This window comes from Silurus meridionalis, chromosome 11 (genome assembly GCF_014805685.1).
Source record: "Silurus meridionalis isolate SWU-2019-XX chromosome 11, ASM1480568v1, whole genome shotgun sequence".
Lineage (NCBI taxonomy): Eukaryota > Metazoa > Chordata > Actinopteri > Siluriformes > Siluridae > Silurus > Silurus meridionalis.
The window spans coordinates 1,353,118-1,364,675 of NC_060894.1; the positions used below are offsets into that span (position 1 = coordinate 1,353,118).

At 40.2% G+C, this 11,558-nt stretch overlaps 1 protein-coding gene across 1 annotated transcript; it reads right to left on the reverse strand.

Annotated features, from left to right (window-relative positions):
* Nucleotides 1–3,837: 3,837 nt before the first annotated feature.
* Nucleotides 3,838–11,542, reverse strand: atp6v1b2 (ATPase H+ transporting V1 subunit B2). The gene is made up of 14 exons (XM_046861906.1): nt 11,326–11,542; nt 10,019–10,074; nt 9,778–9,876; nt 9,581–9,674; nt 9,425–9,502; nt 7,829–7,968; nt 7,413–7,514; nt 7,230–7,327; nt 7,002–7,125; nt 6,738–6,888; nt 6,561–6,643; nt 6,371–6,475; nt 6,131–6,260; nt 3,838–5,645 (listed from the first exon to the last, which is right to left on the reverse strand). Exons 1-14 carry the CDS (start codon nt 11,456–11,458, stop codon nt 5,509–5,511), a joined length of 1,530 nt encoding a protein of 509 aa, XP_046717862.1. The 5' UTR covers nt 11,459–11,542; the 3' UTR covers nt 3,838–5,508.
* Between the last annotated feature and the right edge of the window lie 16 nt (nt 11,543–11,558).

Sequence of the window (11,558 nt, forward strand, 5' to 3'; positions counted from 1 at the left end):
ACAAATGTCAACATCCACAGTGCAGAGGAAACTTGCATAAGTCAGGCCTTTAGGGTCAAATTGCAGCAAAGAGACCATTACTTTGGAAGAACAACAAGCAGAAGAGACTTTCTTGGGCCAAGAAACACACAGAATGGACAAAACTGTCCATTGGTCCGATGAGTTTTTGATATCTCAAAATTTTAAAATATTATTTTTTATTCTAACCGCTGGTCACATTTTTGGTGATTCATTCAAAACTGAGGACACACCTAACCAGCATGGCTACAACAGCATTCTGCAGCGACATGCCATCCATCCCAAAGGGTTTGCACTTAGGTTCCGTAAGAGCTAATATCTGTAAGAAGGAGAGTGATGGAGTGCTGCATCAGGTGACCTGGCCTTTACAATTACCCGATCTAAAGCTAGTAGATGTGATTTGGAATGAGTTGGAATGGATAGTGAATGAAAAGCATCCAACAAGCACTCAATACCTCTGGGAACTTCTCAGGATGGTTGGAAAACCATCCTCATGAGGCTGGCTGAGAGAATACCAAATCAAAAGTGCACAAATCAGAAGGTGGCTACTCTGAACAGTGAAAAATATAATAAATATTCTGGTTTATTAAAAAAAATATATATATACTGTACAGACCAGAAGTTTGGACACACCTTCTCATTCAAAGAGTTTTCTTTATTTTCATGACTATGAAAATTGTAGAGTCACACTGAAGGCATCAAGGGCTATTTGACCAAGAAGAAGAGTGATGGGGTGCTGCGCCAGATGACCTGGCCTCCACAGTCACCGGACCTGAACCCAATCGAGATGGTTTAGGGGTGAGCTGGACCGCAGAGTGAAGGCAAAAGGGCCAACAAGTGCCAAGCATCTCTCGGGGAACTCCTTCAAGACTGTTGGAAGACCATTTCAGAGAACATACTGAGAAAAGATCAAGTGTGCACAGGATCTTGCACAAGGCAGAAAAAAAATCTTCCTTTCTAATTCCACAGCTGATGATCGAGCAGAAGCAACAACAAGGTGGTGAAATCTAAGAAGTCTGAGAATGTTCAATCATTCGATCATCTGAATGTTTTCCGTTTGCTGATCATATAATACATACATAAATAAATACTTCTAAATCGATCTGAATCATTATTCAATACATAAACATCTTAACCACAAGATGTTACACCAAGATCGCACAATTTAACCATGTTCTGGAGGTTTTTTGTTTTAAAACCGCAATATGTAACCGTTTTACTGAGTATAGCCGTGCAACACTTAAAGCTGCAGTATGTAAACTTAGATTTGTTTAATATTACAGGGGTTACAATGGTGTTTCAGAACATTTCAGGGCCCAAAGCAACATTACATTAAACCAGTAGTATACAGTATAACCATTTTTGTTTAAAATCAAATCCATATTTCTAAAATGTTTGTTTTTTTTCAGGCCCCCAAGAAACACAACATACATTAAAGCGGCAATGTGTAAAAAAGTTTAGTTCGAAACGAAATTTCAACCCGAGTTTCCGCCACAGTAAAATTCACAGATTTTTACGAGGTCTACAAATCCTGAATTGCCCAAAATGCGTACTGCCGCTTTAACTAACGCAAATCACTAATCAAAAAGATGTACATATTTTCAAGCATATTTCAGACAGTGTTTTTATCACCATGGCAACCGTAATATGCAAATGAGCGCTTATGGCGTGACTGAGATAGAATTACCTTATTTAAAGCTTCTATACAGGATTAATGCAACATGATGAATTATTAAAGCATAAACGAGACAGGTCAATACTAGAAGGCTAGTCACATGATTCATGCTAACATGAAAAGCCATTACTGGACTTCCTGTCTGATATATGTGAAGTTATAGATTAACAGCTACACAGCAAACCAGATGTGTCTCGTAATAAACCTTCGTCCTGTATGCTTTGCCCCAGTGCAGGTACGGACCTGTCAGACAGGGCGTGGTCAACCTGTAACTAAACATAGCTGTAGGGGATTAGTCATGCAGCACACTTTCTGCCTCAACTTCTAACTCATAACTGCTGACTAAAGCACAACCAACTTCCTTTTTTTTATACCTGCACAGTTCGCGTGTGTTTTTATAGTTAATAAACACAAATCTGTCGCACTGCTAGACTTCATGAAGAAAGGAGTTTGATAAGAAATATCTCACCCTCCCAATGATCATCTTTACAGTATAAAAGTAATAAGGTATTAAAAGAGTCGGGATGCTTGGATTTAAATTCCCAGAATGCAAAGCAACCTGGTGTGGGTCTGGTTTAATTAAAGGGTAAACCAGTTTGTGTAAATCTACACTGCTTTATGTAGAACTGAAGAGAAGCTAAAAAGCTGCACATGGTTGCATCAGATCATCATCATCATCACTATTATGATCATTTACATTAATAGCATTTAGCAGACGCCCCTTATCCAGAGCGACTTACAACTGAGCAGTTGAGGATTCACGTTGAAGGCCATGCTTAAGGGTCCAGCAGTAGCAGCTTGGTGGTGCTGGGATTTGAACCTATGACCTTCTGATCCAGAGAAGTAACTATAGAGAAGCTCCTCACATCCTTCTGTCTCTTCATCTCATCCCAGAAAATCTCGATGATGTTGAGATCAGGACTCAACTATTTCTTCCAGGACTCCTTGTTCTTCTCAACACTGAATATAGCTCTTAATGACATTGGCTGAATGTTTGGGCCTGTTGTTCTGCTGCAGAATAAATTTGGGGGCGATCAGATGCCTCCCTGATGATGCGATGGATAAATATCCGCCTGTATTTCTCAGCATTGAGGACATATCTCTCAGCGTCAGAAATTCAGCCCCAAACTGCCAAAGAACCTCCACCATGCTTCACTGTTGCCTGCAGACACTCATTATTGTAGCGCTCTTCAGTCCTTCAGCAAACATCTTGCCTCCTGCTACAGCCAAATAAACCTGCTGCACTTTTTCTGCCTGCAGTTTCAAAGTTTTTTGCCCATAATTCTTTCATTTCTAGACAGATTTTTTCAGACAGTAACTGGGTGTACCTCGGTCCCAATGGTTTCCTCCAGTTCTTTGCTGAAGGCAGTGCTGGATATCTTCCAATGTCAAAGGGAAGTAAGCAGGACGTGTCTTTAATCCACTGCGTTGAGTTGTTCATTGGCTAATCTCTGCATCTACGCTCCTATTCAGCTGCTTCTATTTCACTTAATGACTGGGTTTCAACCTACAGATGAAATTGATGATCATCAGCACCTGCTTGGTAGAATGGGTTAATCAGCCTGACACCGATCATAAAAAATCTCTGAGTTTGAATAAATGTACAAAGTGTGCAAGTGTACGAACTCAAAGCCAAGCGGTGATCAAATAAAACATTTTATAAACTTTTCTTTTTGAAAGCATTCTTTACAGCATTTTTTTCACACCTGCGTAAAAGTTCTGCACAGCACTAAAAGTGTGTGTATGGAGTCTTTTTGGTGTAGTCTACATATACAATTAATAACATGCAGCTGTATTTGAATGCTGCTGAAGATAGATTTATGATCAGGTGATTATATAAATATAGGTGTGTTTAGGAAGCAATAACAGGAAGTGGTGTAGCTCAGAAGCGCTGATTGTTAAGAGAGGAACATTGCCCTCTTGTGGACACTCAACCTAATTACAGCCTAAACTACCGTGTTATTACATATACAGTACATAGTTTATAACTTTGTTCCCCCCAAACTATTTTCTGAAAAGTCCTTAACTTGTGTGGTCACCTGAAATGATTTGTCTTTTTATAAATATTGTCTGTGACAGTTTGAGGCAGAAACACAAACAGTGTTTTTTCTGACATTTAAAATAACACAAAAACCCCCAACATGTGACACATGATCAGGTTTTATTCCACAGAACAATGATACACAGACTTTTCACAATCACACGTCACATCGTTTCGATTTCCATGCGTTCAGACTGATACACACTTTACTGCCGCACATCGATCTGACAAGGAACGAAACACTACACACACGCAGCCTCCGTGGCTCCAATAAATAATCCTGATAACAATAATAAAAATTGACGAAATAAATAAAAACGATTTGCACTATTACTAAACACGTGGCTTTTATAGTGTTGAGTCTTTTCTGTTTTTTTTTGACACGTGTATGTTCCTTTTTTCTGTGCAACAAAACAAAAAGGTAGAAACACACAATAAGTGCAGAGTGAATGAGTGGAAACGTCTGGAGAACAGGAGAGAAGATGTGATCAGACTCCCTCACACCTGGAGGTGGAAGTTTAATTGTTTTGGAGCAGAGAAGATTCCGGGAAAAGTGAAAGGAATCCTGAAGCGACACGGCTCCCATTCCACACTTCACTATCACACCATGCAGTTTCATTACATTCCGTTATTTAGAGAGAAAACAGACGTCTGGAATGATATCCATCATGGAACGACCTTCCCAGTCACCGCACCTGAATCCTACTGAACTGCATCACATGATCTCCATTTAGTGAAGAACATCTCTGGAGAGTTTTATCTAAAGAATTTCAGCATATTTGGAGAAACAAAGTGTCTGGAAAGCTGTTCTTCAGGCTAAGGAGAGGATTTTTCAATGAAGATATAGTGGAACATCTGGACATTTATAGGTTTGTTTGGTCAAATTCAAACTTCAAATCATTTAAATACCGAGTTTGTTGCATGGAAACGAAAGGAACATCAATGTGTCTCTGGAAAAACCCATAAAAGACACTTTTCATAGGAAAGCAAATGGAAGTTATAAGATTTAATTCTACAAATATAAGTTCACGATGAAAAATCCCAAATATTATCGACTGACCGAGACACGTTCATTCCTTCAATCTTTGCACCAGAGCTTCCTAAAGTAGATCAGACCGAGCGCACGCCGTCCAATCAAATTATTGTTTTTTATTTTACGAATGATGTTGCTGTTACTACGGCGACACGGCGCATGGAAAAGATGGAGAGCTGCTAATGAATAAATCAGGGTCGCATCGACCAATCAGAGCGTGGTTTTTTTCGTCGGCTATTTTCTAGTAAAAACAAACAAAAAATAAATTTGAAATAAATGTTCCCTTTCATTTGGCCTGTAGTCGTTTTCCATCAAACACACACGACTTCATTTTAGTTTGTAATAATTCCAGCGGTGACACCAGGACTAAACGTTTGGCTAATAAATCTAATTAAATGCTCACGTTTTTTTTTTCCACACACACACACACACACACACACACACACACACACACACACACACACACATTTGCTTTACATCGACAATATTCACAACATATATAATATATAATGTATATACATCACGGGTTTGGGCCACGTTGGGATCATGTACAGAGCAGAAGCGGAGCACTACGGTGAGGAGGCTACAGCGAGAGGAGAGTTTCACCACGCAGCCGGCGGCTGATCACATCCAGGGTGAGATGTTTTGTAATGAGGGGCAGAGATACACAGGAGAGGAGAGAAATAGAGAGAGAGAGAGAGAGAGAGAGAGAGAGAGCGTACGGCAGAACGGATCAGCGGCTCAGTGTTTGGACTCTCGAGGGTAAAACTCGGCCAGCGTGCTCTGAGGGATCCTTTTCAGCATCTCCTTGGGGAAGATTCGCATCAGCTGCCAGCCGATGTCCAGGGTTTCGTACACGGTGCGGTTTTCGTAAGCACCTACGGGGAAGTACACGGGAGAGGAAACAAAGAAAGGCAGATAAAATCATAACTATATATATAATGGGGGAAATTTGATCCTCTGCTCAGTCTGGAATCTGTATGGTAGGTTTATTTTAAGAGAGAGAGAATATAAAAAATAGAAAAATAACATTAAGAAGGGTTATAAATTAATTTGTATCTGATCGAGTGAAATAAGTATTTGATCCCGTACCAAATTAGCAAGAATTCTGATTCCCACAGACCCAAATTAATTGCTTATCATTATGTGTCCAAAAGACACCGGTCACAGAATCAACCTCTTCCATTCAAACCTTTCCACCACCATGGAAAAGACCAAGCTGTCAAAGCACGTCAGGGACGAGATTGTAGACCTGCACGAGGCTGGAATGGGCTACAAGACCATCAGCAAGAACTTTCCTCCATGTGCTGTACAATTACCTACAATTCAGTGGTTTTGTGAATGGTGTGTAACGTGGACTCACCTTGAGCGATGAAATTCTTCTCAAACTTCTGCAGGAACTCCAGGTAGAGCAGATCATCAGGCGTCAGAGCTTCTTCTCCCACTACAGCCTTCATGGCCTGGACGTCTTTCCCGATGGCGTAACACGCGTACTGGCGACAGAGGACCACGCTTTATTGATCAACAACTTCGATATAGACATGCGCGTATTGATTAGCACCGTTTCTTCGCCGTCGCTCATGTGATCGGGTCTGAATCTCACCAGCTGGTTGGAGACGTCCGAGTGGTCCTTGCGCGTCATTCCCTCTCCGATGGCCGATTTCATGAGTCGAGACAGAGACGGCAGGACGTTGATCGGAGGATAGATCTGCACACAGCGGTCGCGTGCCGAGAATGAGCTGTTGCCATAGAAACGATAGCATCCGATAAAAAACTAGGTTCTCTGGACTGACCTGTCTGTTGTGAAGCTGGCGGTCCACGTAGATCTGACCCTCCGTGATGTAGCCGGTCAAGTCAGGGATGGGATGAGTGATGTCTGGGGTGAAGTGAGACAAGTAAAGTGAGACAACACAAAATACAGTAATGCAGTTCTCTTTCTTTTTCTTTTTCTGCCTCTTTCTCGTTCTCACCATCATTAGGCATGGTGAGGATGGGGATCTGAGTGATAGAGCCGTTACGTCCCTCCACTCGCCCCGCCCGCTCGTAGATTGTTGCCAGATCAGTGTACATGTAACCAGGGAAACCACGGCGTCCGGGCACTTCCTCTCTCGCTGCAGACACCTTGGAAAGAATGTTGCATTTAAAAGAAATCCCCAAAAATATCTCCTATTGGGTCGTGTTTAGAGACAGTGATGGGGTTAGTTTTAAACTCAGTGTCAGTAAATGTCCCTGACCTCTCTCAGGGCTTCAGCGTAGGAGCTCATGTCAGTCAGGATGACCAGGACGTGTTTCTCACACTGATAGGCCAGGAACTCAGCAGCGGTCAGCGCCAGGCGAGGAGTGATGATGCGTTCGATCCTAAACCAGGAGAATTAATTCATCATCGAGTGCTGCACTGCTAAATACGCAGCTAGTTCAGTAAAAATGGTGTGCATGGTACGTGGGTTATTGGATGTGCTTACGTAGGGTCATTGGCCAGATTCAGGAACAGACACACGTTATCCATGGAGCCGTTCTCCTCAAAGTCAGACTTGAAAAATCGAGCCGTCTCCATATTTACCTACAGACACAAGAATTCTCTAATGAATTTACAAACAGGGCGATGAAATTGGACAGGAATGCTATTAGAAGGTAGTTCTTCTCACCCCCATGGCTGCAAACACAATGGCAAAGTTCTCCTCGCTGTAGTCCATCACGTCTTTGGATTTCTTGACCAGGCCGGCCTGCCGACAGATCTGCGCTGCGATCTGAAATCGTGCACAAAGCCGAAAACGATGTTAATCTCTACAAATAAATGGACAGAAAATGAGATGCAAATGAGATGCTAATTTTAACATTGATTATTTAAATAGACTGTACTTCTTTTCAAAATCAATTTCACATTCAGACATTTCAATATTAGAAATTATTTGGGGGTTAATTATTGATTTCTGAAAAATTTGAGACACGAAAAAAAAAAGTCCTTGGAAGCCATGTTTGTTGATCATTTCTTAAAAATTCCTGAGAAAAAGAATCACCACATGTCTCCACAAAGCGATTTAAATCTGACAGTGAATGAGACCTCGTTATGTGGGAGACCAGCTGCTGAGAAAATGGGGATTTTCTGCCCCCTAGCGATGCTGTTCATGCCGTCGATGGCAGAGATACCAGTCTGGATCATCTCCTCGGGGTAGATACGGCACTGTGGGTTGATGGGCTGGCCTGGAAAAGCAGGTGGAAAGAAAGCAAATATTTAGTCACGTGTCCTTTGTGCCTGAAATGCACAAAAGCTCAAACATGAATACTGTTTATTTTAGTCAGTCAGGCTTTTGTGTGATTCAGGACTACTGAATGCTGAAACATTATACATTTGAAGGAGCTATGTGTACATGTTTACAGCCTGCTGCTTCCTCTGTATTTATATATTACACACATACACACACACAGTATAGACCATCATCTGTCTAACTGGATATTGGACTACCTCCAGACCGACCACAGTATGTAAGGACTCATGACTGTGAGTCTGACATGGTTATCTGCAACACTGGAGCCCCACAGGGAACGATTCTGGCCCCATTTCTCTTCAGCGTCTACACTGCAGACTTCATGTTCAGCTCAGCAACCTGTCACCTGCAGAAGTTCTCTGATGACTCTGCAATCATCGGTCTGATCACAGATGATAATAACAGGGAGTATAGAGGACTGATCCAGAAGTTTGTGGACTGGTGTCAACGGAGCTGCGTCCAGATAAATGTGGGGAAAACCAAAAGAACTGGTGATGGATTTCCGTAGGCACAAACAAACTTCATTATCAGCAGTGAACATTCAGCAGCATCTCCACTGCAGACAGGAAGAGACTGGACAAGCTGATCAGGAAGTCCAGCTCAGTTCTGGAGGATGGGAGCTAAACTATCATCACTGCTGGAGAACGACTCTCACCCCCTGTATGAAACAGTTTCATCACTGTTACATCACACACTGTTACATCCTGAGTGTCTGAAGGAGCGATACAGAAGGTCTTTTCTCCCTGCTGCTATTAGACTTTACAATCAGAGCTTCTCCTAGTGAACCAGTCACCAAAATACACACCGTTATTACTGTTTAACTGCAATAATAACAATAAAGTTTTTTTTTTTAAACAACACGTGCAATAACGATCAATTAAAACCGTGCAATATTACACCTGTGTGATGTCTGTTAGCGTAACTACTCACTCGTGGTCTCGTTTTTCTTCTTTGTATTTATACAGTGTGTTGTGTATATACTGTATTATGTCTTTATTCTTTTATTTTTTGCACATTTCTTTTTCTTTGCTGCTGTAACAGAGAAATTTCCCCACTGTGGGACAAATAAAGGTATATCTTATCTTATCTTGTCTATATTCAGTATATAATATATATAAAATAAAAAATAAATAAATAATATATAAATAAATAAAATCAGACAGAGTAAGATTGAAATAGATTTTCCATTTCCTTTCCATATTATAATACATCTTTAATCTTTTTTTTTGTTTCTTCATTTGCATATTGATCTGTGATTGGCTCTTATATCTTATGACACAATAACAATTCCCTGCTATCATTCGCAACTGCTTATCTAATGCATGGTTTTCGGCTTCTGACGATTCTTCAATGAATTCTGCGCAAGAAAAGGAAAGGCACTGATGTTTTACCCATGATGTCCAAGTAGTCCTCGGCCAGGACAGCTGGACCTCGGTCGATCGGCTTTCCCGATCCGTTAAACACACGGCCTGGAAACACAAACAGTTTTACAAAGGGATTTTTTTTTTCTTATATCACACATATTAGGTTAAAATCGAGCTCCTCACCCAGCATGTCCTCTGATACGGGTGTGCGTAAAATGTCCCCTGTAAACTCGCAGCTTGTCTTCTTGGCATCGATACCTGATGTTCCTTCAAACACCTGAAAACGGTATTTTAAAAAAATAAAAAAAGAATTAAATAAAGGGATGGGTCGTGTCACATCCGTCGATCTTTCAAACAACAACAACAACAGTGCAGCTCACCTGGACGACGGCTTTGGAACCGGTGACCTCCAGCACCTGGCCACTGCGCTTTGTGCCATCGGGGAGAGTCAAGTGGACGATCTCAGCGTACCTGGGAAACTACAGTAGAGGAGCCGCTTTACTAATGTGAACATTAAATATTAATATTAGGGAGTAGAGTGGATTTCTGGAACTTTTTATTTATTTATTTATAAAAATTATTATTATTATTATTATTATTATTAATATTATTATACGGCACCTTCACTTGGTCCAAGATCACCAGGGGGCCATTGACACCAGATACAGTTTTATATGCTGCAGACAAAACAAACAGTATGTTTATATACAGTAAATATGTCTCTTTAACTAGATATCAAAAGGCAAAACAACAACAAAGAACAAATAAATTGGACGGTGTTAATTGCCGGATGTGTGCATCATGGCGGATTTTCAAATGATTAGTAATTAAAAATTATTTTTTGCTGCAGTTTATTATTTTTTTATGATCTGAGTAAAGAAAGGAGGTCGTGAATTAGAAAGGAGGTTGTGTTACATTCAATGTTTTAATTTTGCCTCTTTGATATTAATTTATTTAAATAAAAAATGGTCAAATGTGCACGTCGCACGTTAATAAAATTAGTGGCATTTTAAATTAGTTTGCGTTAACACGTTAACAACCCTAGTTTGTTTATTTATTTATATATAAAACACCTCTCAGGCCTTCACTGAGCTGTGTATGAGCTATTATAGATATTTTTGTATTCTTGAATTATAATCAAATATTTATTTACATATATTTATCTGATGCATTTATCAAACATTTTGCTCTGCCCCTAATGCACCATCATCATATACACATTTCAAGGACAAATCTACAAACCCAAATATATAATAAACACAATAACGATGTTAATAAAATGCAGGAAATTAGATATAATATAGCATATAAACAATAAAACTAAATTAAATAAATGCATTATTTAGTCAATAGATCATAAAATCACCAGCTAACTATAATATTATATATATATATATATATATATATAGAATACATAATATAAAAAAACAATAAAAACGCATTTCTTTGCTTTGATACTGAAAGGCTATTGTTTGTATTATATTATTTATTATACTATTTATGTTAAAATGAGCATCACATTATATAACTGCTTGTCACAAAATGCAGACACGACTAGCTAAGCAACTAAAATGCTAATCCATGATGATAATCGTGTAAAGAGCAATCCTTTAATCTTTGTTTATATGCTGTAAAGTTATTGAAATGAATAAATGATAAATAGATTTCGTGTATTTCTTGTTATCTAATCCTGTCATTCATTCGCTGCATCATTAACGCTGGATCTTCCTGCGCACAGCTAATGGCTGCGTCCCAAATAGCACCGTCTTTAAAAAAAAAAGTGTATTAGATAGGGTATAAAAGACATTACGATGCACCCTACGTAGTGCACTTCGTTGCGCATTTTGAGATACAACCCCTATGGTGCGTCTGGCTAGCTAAAAATGAAAAAAAAACCGATGTTTTATAAAAATGGTTGTTCTGCTCACTGAGTCTCGGTTGAGAGATGTAGTCGCGGCTGACGGCGAGGACGTGCTCGCGTGTGGCGGCAGGTTTGTGTCCGCTGACAGCCGAGGTAATCTCATTCACGGCTCCGCTCACCATTCCTCGAAGAGCCTTCATGATTAGCGGTGTTAGCTTAGCCTAGCCTCTGCGCTGACAGACGGCTAGCGGGTCGTGACAACAAATCTGCGCATGCGCCTTGCGTCGCGGCGTTAACACA